The 17,146-nt window shown below is 58.8% G+C and overlaps 1 protein-coding gene across 2 annotated transcripts in view; it reads left to right on the forward strand.

The window, feature by feature from the left end:
- The window catches only part of DOCK8 (dedicator of cytokinesis 8), an 89,417-nt gene that overhangs the window by 55,969 nt on the left and 16,302 nt on the right, over positions 1-17,146 (forward strand). For both annotated transcript variants that reach the window (XM_075558903.1, XM_075558905.1), the window contains 11 exons: positions 1,609-1,778; positions 2,812-2,948; positions 7,219-7,401; positions 7,743-7,875; positions 8,908-8,995; positions 10,024-10,120; positions 11,550-11,684; positions 12,830-12,982; positions 13,233-13,391; positions 14,904-15,004; positions 16,454-16,646. In XM_075558903.1, the coding sequence (XP_075415018.1) occupies positions 1,609-1,778; positions 2,812-2,948; positions 7,219-7,401; positions 7,743-7,875; positions 8,908-8,995; positions 10,024-10,120; positions 11,550-11,684; positions 12,830-12,982; positions 13,233-13,391; positions 14,904-15,004; positions 16,454-16,646 (1,549 nt within the window). The remainder of the gene's footprint in view (positions 1-1,608; positions 1,779-2,811; positions 2,949-7,218; positions 7,402-7,742; positions 7,876-8,907; positions 8,996-10,023; positions 10,121-11,549; positions 11,685-12,829; positions 12,983-13,232; positions 13,392-14,903; positions 15,005-16,453; positions 16,647-17,146) is intronic.

Below are 17,146 nucleotides of genomic sequence, written 5' to 3' on the forward strand. Positions count from 1 at the left end.
ACGTGTTCCGATGCCCGTGAGAGCCCCAGAGTGGCTGCGTAGATTAGAAGTGCACCTGTCCTGCCGATGCCTGCGCTGTGGTTGGTCCCCTGGGAAGAGCTGGGTGGGGGTGGGCTGCGTCCACTGTGAGGCTGGAATGGGGACAATTGCTGTGCCCACTGGGGACGTTAGGACATTCCTTTCAGTGATGAATAAGCCGAGCTTTGTTCTGTTGTCTTTTCGGTTAAGTGCCTTGCTCTTGACAGGTGAGTGTGTGCACGTGGGTCTCTCTTCTTTTTAAAGTCACAAAGACAGCTCTGACCTTGGGAAGGCCAACTGCACCCACAGCCAGCAGCAGGACACGACCACACAGCTTAGAGCCAAAACCAACAGCGCCGAGACCAGGAAAGTCAATAGAGAGAAATCGGTACCCGCTCGAGCTGGCGCCCAGACAGAGTCAGCAGGAACCGGCCTTCCCCGAACCCCCCTAGAGAGAACGCAGGAATCCAGGAGCCCCCAGTCAGAATTGAGGGGTCTGGGGTCATCGGGACCCACCTTATAGAAGCAGAAGGGACTCCTTAGGAAGACCCTGGTGGTACTATGGGTCAACACGTGGGCTTCTAACTGCCCGGCTGTGGTTCAAACCCACCAGCAGCTCCGTGGGAGAAAAATGAGGTTGCCTGCTCCTAGAAGGACCGACAGCCCTGGCAGACTGGATACGAGTCGGACTGGACTCAGTGGGCGTGGGCGTGGGGCTCTCCGTGAATGTCAGGAACAACTGCAAATGGATAGCTCAGCTGACCGGATGACTCTCGGGCACCCTGCAGCAGGGCCAGCTCCTACGGCTGGTGGCGATTGGTACAGCCACTTTGGGAATCAGATAGCCGCCCTCAGAAGGAGAAACGTGGAGTTCCCATTGGACTCCGAGGTCACAGGAGCCCTGGTGGTGCAGTGGGCCACACGCTGGGCTGCTCACCATGAGGTCGGCAGTTCGAAACCACCAGCCTCTCCAAAGATTTACAGTGTGGGAAGCCCATGGGCAGTTCTGCTCTGCCCTAAAGGGTCACTAGGAGTCAGAACCAACTTGATGGTGCCCAGTTTGAACACTTCACCAGGAACCCTTGTGTATGTAGTGGGTTAAGCTTTGGGCTGCTGACCACAGGCCAGCAGTTCAAAACCACCAGTGAATCCGAGAGAGAAAGAGGAGGCTTTCTACTCCCATAACGATTGTCAGTCTCATAAAACCATGGGGCAGCCGTGCTCTGTCCTCTGTCGTCACTGCGGGTCGGATCAGCTCAATGGCAGGGAGTTTGCTTCCTTCCCGGCAGCAGCTGTGACTCCTAATAGCCCAGGAGGGGGAGCAGGCGGGGCCCCTGGGCTGAGGCAGGGGGGTGGATGTGGCCCACCCCTGCAGCACTGGGGTGCTTGGCGATTCCTGCTGCAGCGGGACGGCTCTGGAGAGCAAGCCCAAGCAGGGGCGCAGGCACAGGCAGCCGGCTCGGAACCCACCCCTTCCATCTGGTTTCTCCTGCTGCTCCTCATGGTGTGGGCCACGCTGATGTCCCTGTGGGTTGTCCTCTCGGGCCACGTCCCTCTGCCCTGACTCCTGCTCTCTGTATTGTGCCCCAGGGTCAGCAGAGTGCAGAGAAAGGCCGTCAACGCCATCTACAGCCTGCTGAGCAGTCACGACCTGGACCCCAGGTGTGCCAGGCCAGAGGTCAAGGTCAAGGTTGCCGCCCTCTACCTGCCCCTCGTGGGCATCATCCTGGATGCTTTGCCACAGTTCTATGACTTCACAGGTAAGGGGCGTCTGCTTCCTTCAAGCCAACGCCCGTCGCCGTGGCGTCAACCTGAGTAGTCAACCTGGGTGGTCAGTGGCCGGGATCCTCCTCCTGTCAATCACCTGGCCTTTCTTCAGAGACTTTATCAGTGGGCATTCAGGCAGGCAGGAGCCTCTGCTACCTAGCCCGGCAGAACCGGGCCACCTCCGTGTGCATGATTCTGCACACCGTGGTCCATATGGTTCTGGGCTTCCCAGAGCAGCTCACCCAGAGAGGCAGGTGGATGCTGAGAAGTCCTCCAGGGCCCTGGGGAGCTTTGCTGCTGGGGTTCCTGTCCCTGTGCCCACGTGGTTACTCTAAGCAAAGCATCTACAACGTGTCTCTGCCGTCCGCAGGGGGCCGCCAACCACTTCTCTGGGCAACGCACTTGTCTTAGTCTCCTGAGGGGCCTTCTAAAAAAGGTCACGTCAAAACGGTGGCTTCTTCCCAGGGCATCTGGCGAGCCAGTAGGAGTGGAGGCCCAGAGGCCCGCTCCGATGCTGGTGGTCACTGCCTTGGGGGCTTACAGAGCAGTCATTGCCACAGGCGTTTAAACCCCAGAGGCCCAGGAAAATCAGGGGGATTGTTCGGAAGTTTTCCGGCGATGGGAAACTGTGCTGCTGGGGAAAGGCCAGGGGTGCTGTCCCCAGATGTTTCCCCCGGGAGGCTGGGCACGCTCACTCCTCGGGGCGGAGGGCTGCGGCATGGGAAGCCGTCCCACAGCCCCCTTCTTGCGCCCCAGACTTCTCTCCATTTGGAAATTCCAGGGATCCGAGGCCCTCTGAGATGCTCAGAGGTGGAGTAAGTGGAAGAGTGTAGGATCTCTCAGGGAAGGATCGGCGAGAGGGGAACTCTCCTCCAGGAGAATGCCGACCTAAGTGGAGTGTCTTCAAGAGACAGTAGCCTATCCTCATCACGTTTTGAGAAATTAGATCCTGGACCTGGGGAGGGGACACGCAGGAACCCAGCCCTTGGCAGGGCAGTGCCCCTGATGTTTACCTTGCCACTGCAGACACCCGTGGTGGGAAAGGCCGAGCCAATGGCTTGGATGAGGACCAGGAAGCAGGAAGCTCAGCCCCCCAGAGCGTGGTGCTGGCTGTTGCTGGGCCCCCTTTTAATTTGAAGACCAGCGGGACCATCTTCTCTGTGGTATGTGGGCGCACAGCGCTTTACCCCGCCCCCTCCCCACCCCCTTTCCAGCGGCTTCTCTCCTTATTGGGAGTCTCAGGGTCACACACACAGTCCAGCTGCTCGCCAGAGGCCCCCACAAGAAAGGCCTGGTGACCTTCTCCCCCAGGGTCCCCACCTTAAAGACCTGACGGAGCAGTTCCACTCTGCCGCCGGCCAGTGTGGACAAACAGTAACAGACAGGTGTACGTCTCATCCTATCCACTAAGGTGCTCGGAGGGCGGCGTGGTGGGCCACGCAGCAAGCTGCCAACCACATGGTCACCAGACACTGCACAGGAGAAAGATGAGACAGTCTGCACTTGTACAGCTTCGTCTCCACACACACGGGTCCTCCTCCTTGGCCCTGTGGGGTCATTCAGAGTCAGAGTGGGCTCCGGGGCAGTACCTTCTGTTTTGGGGTGAACATATACTGTAGCCCTGTGGAATCTTAGCACACCCATTGCCTAACCTCCGGGGATGTGCTGGACCCAGGCACTCTTGCGAAAACACTCCTGACCGACATCTCTGACGGACAGTCCGCTCCTCACACACGCCGACACTGTGCTGCTGGCTCTGGGTGGCTTACCGGAGCAGGGACTTTATGCCCAAGTACCTGTGGTTGTTAGGGCCCTCGGCTCACAGTGGCCCCCGCCGTGCACGGAAAAGCAGGCAGAACATCGCCCGGTCCTACGCCACCCTCACAGCTGTCACGTTGGAGCCCACGGCTGCAGCCACCATGTCAATGCACCTCTCCCGTCCCCACTGCAGCCTGATCCGGAGTGGAGGTTGACTTGGATCTGGGGCAGCTGCTTCAGTCACGCCTGGGCTCCCTGAAACACTCTCGGGAGACGGCCCTCGCTGTCCGCTCATGCGCTCCGGACAGGCTTGTGCAGGCAGCGCCGGCTTACTCTGACTGTGGCCCTGCCTGTGCAGGGTTTGCCGTGGCTCATGCTGGGAGGGCCGCTGCCTTGGTCTTCTGGACCAAGCACAAGACCCACCGCCCTCGAGTTGACTCCGAGTGATAGCAGCACTGTAGGAGGGAGTAGAGCTGCCGGGCGGGGCGGGGTTCCAGAGCAGATGGCCACGTCTGCCTCAGAGAGAGACGGATAGGTTCTAACTACCGATCTTGCAGTTGACCGACAACTGCTGACGCACGGCACCCGCAGGCCGCTTCCTTGGCCCTTGGTGTTTTTACAGCAGACCTCCAAGACTTCCATTTCCTCCCAGTGGAGGAGTCTACAAGGGTGAATCCGGGGTGCCAGCTGCCGGGAAGGCTCTCCCTGTCACTGTGCCATCCTGTCTCAGAGTCCCGCCTCTTCTTGATGTTCCTGGGAGATTTCCTAGTGGCATCCCCTTCAGGGTTCCTGCCTGCTTGCTCCTGGGGAAGCTGACTCCTTGGGAGTTGCCTTAAGACACGTCCTCTCCTGCTGGGACCCCTCTTTTACATAACAAACGGAGCCCTGGGTCTGGCTTCATCACACCTATTCAGCTGGGGCCACAATCTAACCTGTAGCAGGTTCAAGGTGAGCCCTTCTCTACTGGTAGCTCTCTCTTCCCTCTACAAAACCACCATGCAGACCGATGCCCTTGAGCTGCGAGCCTGGCTGCTTCTAAGCGTCTCTCTGTCTGTGGGTCTTAATAGTTGCAGACAGCCTCCTCTTTCTCCCTCGGAGCGGCTGGCCACTTTGAACCACTGACCTTCCGGTTAGCAGTCCAGTGTTGAACCTGCTCCTTCTCTTCCCTGCAGCTCTCAGCAGGGCCTTGACCCCCCGGCATGCCTCAAGAGGGCTAGGGAGCAGGAGAAGGAGTTTCCAGATTTGAGTCCTGGTGGCGTAGTGGTTATGCATTGGAATGTGAGCTACAAGGTCAGCGTTCGAAACCCCCAGCCACTCTCTGGGAGAAACACGGGCTTTCTAGATCCCTAGAGTTACAGCCTTGGGAACGCTCAGGGCATTCTACCCTGTCTTACGGGGTTGCTGTGAACAGGGATCCGCTCGATGGCAATGAGACTGAGATTGATCTGGCCAAAAGCCAGGGCCACTGCCATTGGGTCAGTCTACCCTGACTCCCCACAACCCTGAGAAAGGTCCCCAAGAAGGGAGATCTTCAGGGGAGCATTCAACCTCCCCCCCCCCAGCAGTTGGTGGGTTTGCACCGCTCCCCTGGGGTTAGTGGTCTAAAGCCTAGCCCACAGTGCCACCAGGACAGCTTTGTATGGCAAAGAGGAGGGAGGAACTGGGAAGCTTGGCCCTTGGCTAATCCTCACGTGATTGGTTGCAGCCTGCCCCGCCCCTTCTGCTGACTTCCACTCCCTTGCCAGTCCCCCCAGCCTGTCTTGGGAGATTGGAATTTACTAAGGCAGGCTTCCCACAGGAAAGGGGGGTCTGAGGGATGTTTGGCCGCTTTGGGTGAAATAAAGGGCCATCACTGTTGGCCTCTTGGGGCTGGGGGTTTCTTTAAATTAGTTGTTTGGCTGGGGAATAAGAATCCCCACACACACACACCTCACCCCCCTCACACACACACTATCAAAATTGGATCTCTGTTCTCCGTTAACTGCCTCTCTGAGAGAAGCCACGGGCCCAGAGTCCACCTGCCAGAGAGGACTCCCCGCCAGGTTACAGCCTGTCCACAGACCCAGAGAAGCTCTGGTGGGAGCAGCTGCGGCAGTGACCCCCGGCCCAGGCCAGCAGGGCCGCCCTCACATGCTCAGTCAGTGGCCAGCACATTCCTGGCAGCGTTAGTGACCGCGTGAGTGTGGGTGTGGACCCCAGGAGTGACTGGCCTCAGCACTGGGGTCCAGCCAGGCTCCCCGAGTTCTGGACCTGATTAATGGACCCAGCAGATCATGACCCTCCTGCTTGGCTCTGTGACTGAGAGGCTACCAGGAGCCCCGTGGGAGCTTGCACGGTGTCAGCCAGCCCAGCCCAGCCCTGGCCTTTACGCCCGTCCCTCTGACGGCCTTTACGCCCGTCCAGCCTGAAAGAGAAACGCCAGCAGCGTTTGCCATCATTGGCATGGGAAAGGCCAGGCGGAAGCCAGCAGACCCTGCTACCTGCCATGTGCTGCATTCTGCCCCACTCTCCCCCCAAACAAGGAAGGCCAAAGAAGAACCAGGTTGAATCATGGTGCTGGTAAAGAACAATCGAATATCCCAAACAAACCAGCCGGTCTGTCTTGGGGGAAGGACAGACAGAACGCTCCTTAGAGGCGCGGATGGTGAGACTGTCTCATGTACCTGGGACATGTCGTCAGGGAAGACCAGTTCCTGGAGAAAGACATCGTGCTGGGTAAAGCGATGGGGCAGCCAGACAGACGGACACAGGGGCTGCGACAAGGGGCCCAAACATCAGAATAGTCGCAAGGAGGGTGCCGGACCAGGCGATGTTTTGTTCTCTATACATCGGAATTGATGGAACCCTGCACCTCAGCCAGACAGGCATGACTCTATCTCCAAAGAGGGACGGCCAGAACGCTCCTTAGAGGCAAGGGTGGCCTTGGTTTCACATCCTCAGAATGTGTCATCAGGAGAGGCCGGGCTCTGGAGCAGGACATCCTGCATGGTCATAAAGCCGAGGGTCACCCAGACAGAACAAAAGAAAGGCAGCCCCGCCATGAGATGGATGGACGCCCCGCCACGAGATGGATGGATACAGTGGCTGAAACCGTGGACTCCAGCCCAGGGACAACCATGAGTACACGCGGGAGCAGGCGCTGCTTCCCGCTGCTGGACACAGGGCTGGCATGAGTCCAGCAGCGGCCCCTTGCTGTCCGTCTGTACAAGTTCTACAGAGCACAGGGAGGGCTCCGGAACCCCCGCCCCTCAGCGTTGTCGGTGACAGTCGGGTGCCTTGGTGTAATCGGTAGAGATTTCCTAGGCAAGAGAAACCGGCCAGCCTCCTGGGGCGGTTCTAGTCTGTCCAGGAGAGTCACAATCAGACAGATCCAATGCTTCTGCATCCCGCTGGGGTGTTTGGGGGTGCGGTTCCCCTACACTATCACACACATCTTATGGGGTTTGCCTGTCGTGTTCAGTTTACATGCCACTCTCAGTACTGTTTGGATCGGGCCCCACCCTTGGGGACGGTGATACAACTGTCCAGCTCCAAGCAAAGAACAGCAGAGAGGGGGCTTCCCGAGGCTGGGGTGGGGAAGTGGGGTTTCAGGGTGGGTCCCCTTCCCGAGAGCAGCGCTCCCCCCACCCCTGGTCTGGTGACCCCGGTCATGTCTCCGCACCATGCCGTTGCCAGCCCTACAAGCAGTGCAGCATGCTGAGCGCCGACACCACCCGCAGCCTCATGCTCTGCTTCCTGTGGATCCTGAAGACGGCCGAGCAGAGCCTGGTCCGCAGGTGGGTGGCCGACCTGCCCTCCATGCAGCTCACCCGGATCCTGGACCTGCTCTACCTCTGCGTCTCCTGCTTTGAGTACAAGGTAGGCGGGGGCAGGGGACCATCAGACGCGTCCTGCGACTGCCCTCTATCTGGACCACGAGCATCGCTCCTGTTCTTCTATGCCCAACGCCGTGGCCTGTTTGCAGCCCGATGCACCCGCTGCATGGGCCAGGTGCTCATCTGGTCCCGGCCACTTCTGGGGCTGGCCCTCCACATGCTCCAGCGTCCGAGGGATGCTTAACAAGGTCCTTCCTTCGGACAGCACAGAGCCACGTCACCAGAGCAGGCTGGGCCCCAAGGACTCCCCCAAAGCAGGTCTCTGGAGGTCATGGAGCCCCAATTACCGACCCCTGGTAAGCTGCCCCTCTCTGTCCTGTCCAGGGGAAGCAGAGCTCGGACAAGGTCAGCACCCAGGTCCTGCAGAAGTCCAGGGACGCCAAGGCTCGGCTGGAGGAGGCGCTGCTGCGGGGAGAAGGGGCCCGAGGGGAGATGATGCGGCGGTGCCGGACTCCAGGTGTGTGTGTGGGGAGGGGGGGTAGTTTGTGGTGGGGAGGGGGCTTGTTCCAGCTGTGTTTGGGGATTCCAGGAAGAGGGTAGGGAGTCCAGGTCTGGGGGACGGACTCCAGGTGTATGGAGAAGTATGGGGCTCCAAGTGGAGGCGGGGTCCAGTTGAGGGTTGGGGGAACAGGGCTCTGGTGTGTGGTGGGGAGGGCTCCAGGTGTGGGTGCAGGTGCGGCCAGCCCTTGGTAGGAGATGGCCCCCAGCCCCCAGCGTGAGTCAACAGGGTCAGTTCTTGGCAAGTTTGGAGAATCAGTGAGTCCCTCGCAAGTAGGCTGCTGGTCTGGGAAGGCACAGGTGGTGTCTCATAGCTGATGGAGAATGGTGTCATGCGGCCAGGTCGGCGTTGTGGCCATCAGACTGCGGCCTCGCTCAGCTGGACTAGCTAGTCCCTGGGGGGCACACACGGTGACAGTCTCAGCTGACCACCTAAAGGCTGGCGGCTCAAGGCAGCCCAGAAGCCCCTTGGAAGAAAGGCCTGTCTATCTGTACTCAAAGCCCAGTCCCTGAGAACCCAGCTCCACTCTGACTCCTGAGGCCACGGTCAGCATCCCTAGATGGCACAGGACACGGCAGCAGGTGGACCGTGGTGGTCCCCAAGCCATCCGCTGGGTCATTTGGGGAGCCCCATTAGAACAGAAGCCAGCCCCTCACATCACCTTAGGGTGCCCTGCCCCACCAGGAGTGATTTGAGAAAGGGCACCCCCACTGGACCCCACTGTTGCCAACAGAGGAGTGACGAACCCTGCCTAGCGGCTCCCTCAGTTCCTGAAAAGTGGGCTCCCTGCTGCCTGCTGGGGAAGGCCAGGCAGGGGCTCCTCCTTCTATGATCATACCCTCCATGAGGGTTCCCCCACCCCAACCAACCCCGCATCCAGCACTGCCTGTCCCCCCCGCCCCTCCATCAGGGCAGCAGCCCCTCTGGTGGTCTGGACAGGCGCCTAGCTAATCAGTTCCCTTTCCTGCTGCGCCCCCCTCCCACTCCCAGGGAACGACCGGTTCCCAGGCCTCAGTGAGAACCTGCGCTGGAGGAAGGAGCAGACCCACTGGCGGCAGGCAAATGAGAAACCAGATAAGTACGTCTGCCCTTGGCCCGGCACCAGCAGCTGGCCTTGCACAGGAGGCAGCCTCTCTCCAAGGGTGGGGGAACACATATCTGTGCCCGGGCTGTTACTTTGGGGCCACGATAGCCAAAAAAATCAGGAAGGACCCATGCGGCCAGCACGTTGACCAAACAGCCAGAAAGCACAGCCAGCCTCATGCCAGGGTCTCCAACCCACCCAGGAATTCACAGGCAATCGCAATGACAGGCCACCCACGTCACACCGCGGGTCATGCCTGAAGGATGAAGAGGGAATCGTGGGACCCACTCAGGCAGCAGGGTACCCCAAACATGAAAGCACCTCCCACACGGCAATGCCTCCCAAGCGTCCAGATGGGCCTTGATGGGAGGAGTCTGGTCCCCAACTTTGGGTCAGAGGCATGGCCTGCACCCCTGTGGCAGATCCCAGGGACATCCATTCCTCACACCCACCCGTTGCCTGGTAACTGTGTCACTGAGCGGCCAGGGTGTCCTCATAGGCTCAGGTGGCTTGAAAGTTAAGACCTTGCTCAGCTGCTCACTGAAAGGCTCTAGGTTCAAGTCCACCTAGAGATGCCGCAGAAGAAAGGCCTGGTGATCTGAAGCCATGAGGGTGATAGACAAGAAACCACAAAGACTTCCTCGTCTGGTTTTGCCAGGAGCCACGGGTCCACATTGACCCCACAGCAACACAGCAGGCCGTGGGTAGTGACCGGTGGTGTCCTGCAGGTTGGCAGGGCCCCAGACAGTGGGGAGGCCACGGCTGAGCCACCCCAGAAGACCCAATCAACTGCCCTGATATTTCCATCATCACCCTCCTTGTGAGTCATGGCGGGAGGTGGTGGCCCAGAGACTGTTCCTGGAGTTCTGTTCCAGCCAGACATACCAATCTCGAAGTAGCATGCATTACCTGTGGCCGGCTGCCTTACTGGGTTCATGGTCCAGGCTTGTGCCTCAGTGGCCACAGTCAGGACTGGTCCATGTTGGCCATGCGACCCACTTTGACCTCCAGTTGTGTCGTAGGACGAAGGCAGAGTTGGACCAAGAGGCCTTGGTGAGCGGCAACCTGGCTACAGAAGCGAGTCTCATCATCCTGGACATGCAGGAGAACATTATCCAGGTGAGGATGAGGCACACCTGGCCACTGTGTGTGCAGGAGCGTCCAGGGGAAGCAGGAAGCCCGGTCTCCAGATGCCTTTAGTGGTGATGGTGATGTCATTGGAGGTCTATGTTGATGGCGATGCCCACCTTACACAGCCCAGAGACACTGGGCATTTTCCCAGCTGCCCTGAGCTGCTGTTCAGGAAGAAAGGGGGGTTGTGAGCTCAACCAGCTCGCCCTGTGGTGAAGCAGGCCAAGCGTGTGAGGCAGGTCGGGGCTTCGAAGTCGGTACCTGGAACAGAGAAGGCAAATTGGTTTCTTCCAGTGGGTCAACTCCAGCTTATGGATGAAGCCATCTATCCTGCCTGATTGGGGAGCAAAGGTGGTAACTGGACTAGGTTTTAAAAAAAGAGCACGGCATTTGATTAGTGATGTCTGCCACTGGCAGGCAGCGGGGAAGGGAGGCATCCGTGTCATGCACTGACCTGTAGAAAGCCGAACTCCTTATTCCATCCTCTGAGCTGGGGTTTTCCAGGCGCTCCCAAGTCTAGGCATTAAGGGGGTCTCCATTCTACTCAAAAATCAGTATGCTGGGATGTAATCGTGAAGCCCCACAGGGAACGTCCTCATAGGGAAGTCCTTTATGAGACTAGATCTGGCGCTGATGTTTAAGACGAGGAGAAACTGTGCTGCAGCCCAGTGCAACCTTCCTTACCAACCTTGGGCGCCGTCTAGAATCAAACAAGAAGGTGGAGTCTCGGATGACTGTGGTCACTGACGTGCCTGGACTCCCAGAGGCTCCCTCTCCAGCTGATGCCACTCTGAGAGCTGTAGCCCAACGCCCGTCCTCCAGCGGCACGCATAGCCTTCAACAAGAGCCGAATCATCGTGGTAGTTGTAAGAAGGCCTTGGGGGTTCCCGTTGGGCTGCCAGCTGCAAGGTCAGCAGTTCCAAACCACCAGCCGCTCTGAGGGAGAAAGATGAGGCTTTCTACTCCCATAAAGATCCTGTCTTGGAAACCCACAGGGGAAGTTCTATGCTGTTCTGTAGGGTCACGATGAGTTGGATTTGACTCAGTAGTCCTGAGTTTGGGTTTTTGAGAGTGTGTGTGTTTCGGGGGGGGGGGTTATAAGTTGGGCTGCTAACCACAGAATCAGCAGTTCAAAACCAGGAACAAGGTCACACAGAAATACCAGGGTCTTCCAAAAGTTGGTGGGGAAACAGCATCAAAAGATCCCAGAGTTTGTGATTAAACTATTGAATCATATGGTATCCCCACCAACTTTGGGCAGCACGCCCCCTCTCTGGTCTCTGGCTCTCCCTGTTGGCAGCCGTGAGGTGTCTCATGGCCCCAGGAGTCAGGGAGATGGGTCTTGGCCCGACTCACCAGCAGGACCCTGGAGGGCGCAGGCCAGGCTCAGGGGTACTGCTGTCTGTCCCATGCACAGGCCAGCTCGGCTCTGGACTGGAAAGACAGCCTGCTCGGTGGCGTGCTGAGGGTCCTGGTGAACTCGCTGAGCTGCGACCAGAGCACCACGTACCTGGCCCACTGCTTCGCCACGCTGCGTGCGCTCATCACCAAGGTAACGGGCCGTTTCCATCCTGGCTCTTCGCCCGGTCAGCCACGGAAAGTCCCCATCCCCACCACACAGGGCCCACTTGTCAGCTGCAAAACCAACTGGGCCGGGGTGTGGCAGCTTTGTCTGCAGAGGGCCTTGTGGTGGTCTCACATCACCCGGTGGCCGTAGTGGTCAGACACTGGATTAACTCACCCTGCATGTGGTGGCTGGAACGGCTACTCCTTGGTGAGGTGCGGGATGTGAGCTGCCAATTGGTGACTTCACAGCCCTGTAGAGTCTAGCGTCTTCAGGGGGCCCTGGTGGCATCGTGGGTTAAGTGTTGAAGGCCGAAACCACCAGCCACTCCTTGGGAGAAAGATGAGGCAGTCTGCCCCCGCAGAGTCACAGTCTCGTGAGTCACAGGGTCAGTTCTACCCTGCCCCGGAGGGTTGTTGTGAGTCAGAATCAACTCAGTGGCAGGGAATCCGGTCTTCTGAAATGTCATATCATAGACGTTGCCTTCTGGCTCAGGAGCACAGGATCCCTCCCGTGGGACCATTGGGGACTCCTGTGCCCTGGCTGCCTGGGCCAGGGAGGTCCTGGACTCCTGCACTCCATGGTCCAGGCCGTCTTCCCAGCACCAGTAATCTCCAGGAGACCCAGTAATTTGTGGACGGTCCCTTCAGCACTAAGACTAGCAGTGCTCTTGGGTACACAGCCCACTCCCTAACCAAAAGGTTGGCAGTTCCAGCCTATCTGGAGGGGCATTTGAAGAAAGGCCTGGCGACCAACGGTTTATCGCACAGCCCTTGCCATGCTCGACCTCTAGCCAAAAGGTTGGCGGTTCTAGTTCCCTGGAGGAGGCTGCTGATTCACTTTGGGGGAGGGGAACTTGCCCTCCGGAACCCTGTGGCGGACACCCGTGGGGTCTCCATGAGCCCAGGCGGCTCACAGGCCCACTCCTTGGCTGTGCAACTCATAGTTCAATCCGAGTTCACACCCCGGCTCCCTCCTGGCTTGGGAGCAGTAACTCGTGGCATTTGGGAGCAGAGCATTCCCCTGCCTGGGGTCTGGCTGCCCCAGACAGCGCGTCGCCCACACACTGGGCGGGCTCCGGGCGGGCCGAGGGTGGGCCTGCGGCACGCTGGCTGACACCCATGTCTGCCCAGTTCGGAGACCTGCTGTTCGAGGAGGAGGTGGAGCAGTGTGCCGACCTGTGCCAGAGGATGCTGCACCACTGCAGCAGCGGCCTGCACACCACCCGGCGCCAAGCCTGTGCCACCCTCTACCTGCTCATGCGCTTCAGCTTCGGAGCCATCAGTGTGAGTGCCGGGGCCTGGGGGCCGGGTGGGGGTCGGGGGCACAGAGAGCCCAGGCCGGGGGTGGGTCCCAGGGGAGGGACAGCCTGTTGGCTTGCCACAAGAGCAATAAGATGCCTCTGTGCAGAGCTCACCCTGAGAAGAGTGGAAGCGGGGGGGGGGGGGGCTCTTGGGACTGGACAGGTGTGGGCTGCGCGGCCTTCGCCTACCTGGTGCTCAGTGCGTCTGCCCTGCCCCTCCTCTCCTGGCACAGAACTTTGCGAGGGTCAAGATGCAGGTGACCATGTCGCTGGCCTCTCTGGTCGGCAAAGCCCCGGACTTCAATGAGGAGTACCTGAGAAAGTCGCTGAGGACGATTCTGGCCTACGCAGAAGAGGACGCGGCCATGCAAGCCACGCTCTTCCCCAGCCAGGTGGGCCGGTGGGCAGACCTGGGCACCCGGCCGGGCATCAGCCAGGTGTCATCTCACAGATACGTGTGTGTAGTCCACACAACACATGCATACACACACACACAGACATGTTGCTGTCATAGGAGCTGTCCTGTCAGTTGTGACTCAAGTGACCCCACCGATTACGGAAAGACACACGGCCCAGCCCGCGCCGCCTCTCAGTCGTTAGGTCTGAGCCCATGGCTGGAGCCGCCGTGTCCATCCACCTCGTCGAGGGCCTTCCTCTTCTTTGCTGTCCTCTACCAAGCGTGATGTCCTTCTGCACGGACTGGCTCCCAGAGCAGCTGAGATGGACTCTCGCCGTCTGAGCTTTATTGTTTTTTTACCTTGACTTCTAAGGAACATTCTAACTAGACTACTTCCAATGTATATATATCGTGGAAAACGGAATGAAAAGATAATGGATTATTTCCATGCATTTTCTCAAACCCCGTGTGTGTGTACCTATGCATTCACACACATGTGAAACCATGGATGGTTTCCAACTTATGACAGAGATATACACGCGTGTACATGTGTGGGTGTTTGGGGCGCTATCACAATGCGTGTGGGATACAGGACCGGGCAGCATCTCCACCTGGTGACACTGCAGGTGCAGGAGGGAGGGGGTGCACTCAGCCGTGCACAGATGAGGGGACTCAACAAGCTCATGGGAAGCCCTGGTGAGGGGGTGAACTGCCCCCTGGGCTGCTAACTGCGAGGTTGGCATTTCAAAGCCACCAGCCACTCCTGGGGAGAAAGACGGGACTTCTACGCCCATAAAGAGTGCATGGGTGTGGATTTGCGGCAGGTCCGATCCATGGTCCTCTCACAGTGTCCAACTGTCACCCCGAACCACTGCCTGGCTTTACCCTGTGGGCTTCAGGCACGGTGAAAAAAAAGAGTGACCGTCTCAGAAACCCACAGGGGCAGCGCTACCCTGTCCTAAGGGTCACCATGAGAGCGTTCTTGAAACTGCCTGCCCACGGTGCTCCTGTAGCCACCAAAGGACCCCCGCCCCACGCAGACCCCAGCCTTGTCCCCAGGCTCAGACTGCTAACCGTCCACTCGGAGAACTCAGCCTCTCTACGGCTGCTACAGCCTGAGGGCCGGTGTGCGCCCGAAAGCTAATGCGTATCCGGGTCAAGGAGGGGGCGGCCAGGCTTCAGGCGCCTCCAGCAACGGGTTTTCTCCCACAGCGCTCCTGGTGGTTTCAAACTGCTGACCTTGTAGCTAGCACAGCACAAGGCGGGCCACTCCCTACCTACCAGACTCACAGCGACCGCCTAGGATAGGACAGGGTAGAACGGCCCCCATGGGCGTCCGAGACTGCAACTCTTGACGGGAGTAGAAAGCCCCGTCTTTCTCCAGTGGCTCCCCTGGTAGTCTTGAACTCATGACCATGACACCACCAGGGAGGAGTGAAAGGGCCACCCTCCCTCCCTCCCACGGCTGCACAGCCCAGACGGGCCTCAGCACCTCTGTTCCTCGCAGGTGGAGGAGCTCCTGTGCAACCTGAACAGCATCCTCTACGACACGGTGAAGATGCGGGAGTTCCAGGAGGACCCGGAGATGCTCATGGACCTCATGTACAGGTAACGGCTCCGAGCACAGCCGAGGGCACCACGCCAGAGCCCGGCACCTCCCAGCCACGGCTTCTCACGCATGTGTGTCCCATGGGCCGTCGGCGCCCCGTTTGGGACGGCATCCAACAGAGACCAATCGAAATGCAACACGGGCAGCGGGTTGACGATGCGTGTACGCGCTTTTCAAACACATCTCCCGGAGGAGAAGCAAGAACCTGCTTTCTCACACCCGCGTCCACGTTCTGGGTCTCCCCCGGCTGGTACAGAGCTCTAATGTGCTCAGTGACAATCCAGAGGTGGCAGCGTGGGCCATCCCCGAGGTAACTAGGAGAAAGAGCTGATTGATCTATTTCTGGATTCAGCCCTTGAGCACCCTGTGGGTGGGGTGGTAGGGCACCCTGAGGCTGGGTGGGATTGTGGCAACAGGGTGCTCTTCTGCTTCCCGAAGAAGGAGAGAGGAAATGGAGGGGAGATGCCACAAAGGAGTCCTTAGGTGGCTTTGTTCCACATGCACATTCAGGGCAGGGGACCTTTTTTCTGCTAAGGGCCATTTGGATACATCTGACATCACCCACGGGGCCCACGGGGCCCACGGGCCGTCTGACATTATCGACGGGAAATTAGCTGACTATGCGTGGTCAAACATTCCGTGAGCTCCCCCGTAATGTGATGACCTGGAGCCCTGGGGGCTTTGAGGTGACACGCTGGGCTGTTAACCCCAAAGTCATCGGTTCAGCCCCCCAGCCATTCCGAGGGAGGAGGACAAAGCTGTCTTTTCCTGTGAAGAGTTACAGTCTCAGACCTGCAGGTCTACTCAGGCCAGAGTGGAAGTCTGGGGGGTGAGGAATCTGGGGGCAGGGGGATGGTGGTTAGTGTTTAAGGCGGTGACCCTTCTCTGTTCCCTCTTTTTAAAAAATGTTAGTGTTATGCATCTTCTCTTTCGCTTGTGGGATATAGCTTGGAGAAAGCATACTGTGTGTGGTTGCATATTCGATCTCATCCAAACGGACTCAAGCCACACCCGCTGTCCTCGAGGCCACGCCGACTCACTGCGACCCGACAGCACAGGGCAGAACTGCCCCTGCGGGTTTCCAAGACTATAGCTCTTTACAGGAGTAGAAAGCCCCATCTTTCTCCCCCAACAATGAAAACCCCCGTATATGTGCTGCTGCTCGCTTTTATTTTTTCTTTTCCCACCCACCCACCCTCCCTCTTTTCCGAGGCTCTTCAGGAGCAGGAAGCCTCATCTTGCTCCCGCAGAGCAGCTAGTGGTTTCGAACTGCTGACCTTTCTTGTTGACTTTGGGGTTAGTAGCCCAACACGTCACTCAGGGCATGAAAGCCACTGGATTGGTCAGTGTGCGCCTCTTGTCCCACTTTCCAAATGTGTAGCGGCCTCCTGGGGCGGGCAGCCTCCTGGGCCAGACATCCTCTAAGCTGGCCCTCGCTCTGCCCACAGAATCGCCAAGAGCTACCAGACGTCCCCTGACCTGCGGCTGACGTGGCTGCAGAACATGGCAGAGAAGCACACCAAGAGGAAGTGCTACACAGAGGCGGCCATGTGTCTGGTGCACGCCGCCGCGCTGGTGGCTGAGTACCTGAGCATGCTGGAGGACCACAGCTACCTGCCCGTGGGCAGCGTCAGCTTCCAGGTGCCCACTCAGGGGAGGCGAGGGCGGGCTGGCCGAGTCTACAGACTTAGTGGTTGTCACAGTAGGGGCGTCGGGAGTGGGGGGCAGTGGTGGTGATCTAGTGTGGAGCAGGTAGAGCCCAGGGATGCTGCCCAGCACACTGCAGGGCCCAGGACAGCCCTCCCCTCCCCTCAAGAATCCCCTCCCCTCAAGAAAGACCCTGCCCCAGAAGCGACTTAACAGCACCTGGCAACCACAACACATGCTTACTTCTTGAGTCACCTGAGGTTTTTTAAGGTCACATGACCTTAAAAGACATTGGCTGTATCTCTGAGCTCTGTGGGATGGTCATACTGTCGTCTTTCGTCTCTTTGGGGACCGCGGTGCACCTGAGCCAAGTCATGGTATTTTCAAACATGCATCTCACACATGTGAATGTCGGGCAGTGAGCAAGGCAGCCCGGAGAAGAATTGATGCACGTGAGCGGTGGTGTGGGCGAAAGACACAGGGAGTGCCACGGA

The sequence above is a fragment of the Tenrec ecaudatus genome, chromosome 10, assembly GCF_050624435.1.
Source record: "Tenrec ecaudatus isolate mTenEca1 chromosome 10, mTenEca1.hap1, whole genome shotgun sequence".
NCBI lineage: Eukaryota > Metazoa > Chordata > Mammalia > Afrosoricida > Tenrecidae > Tenrec > Tenrec ecaudatus.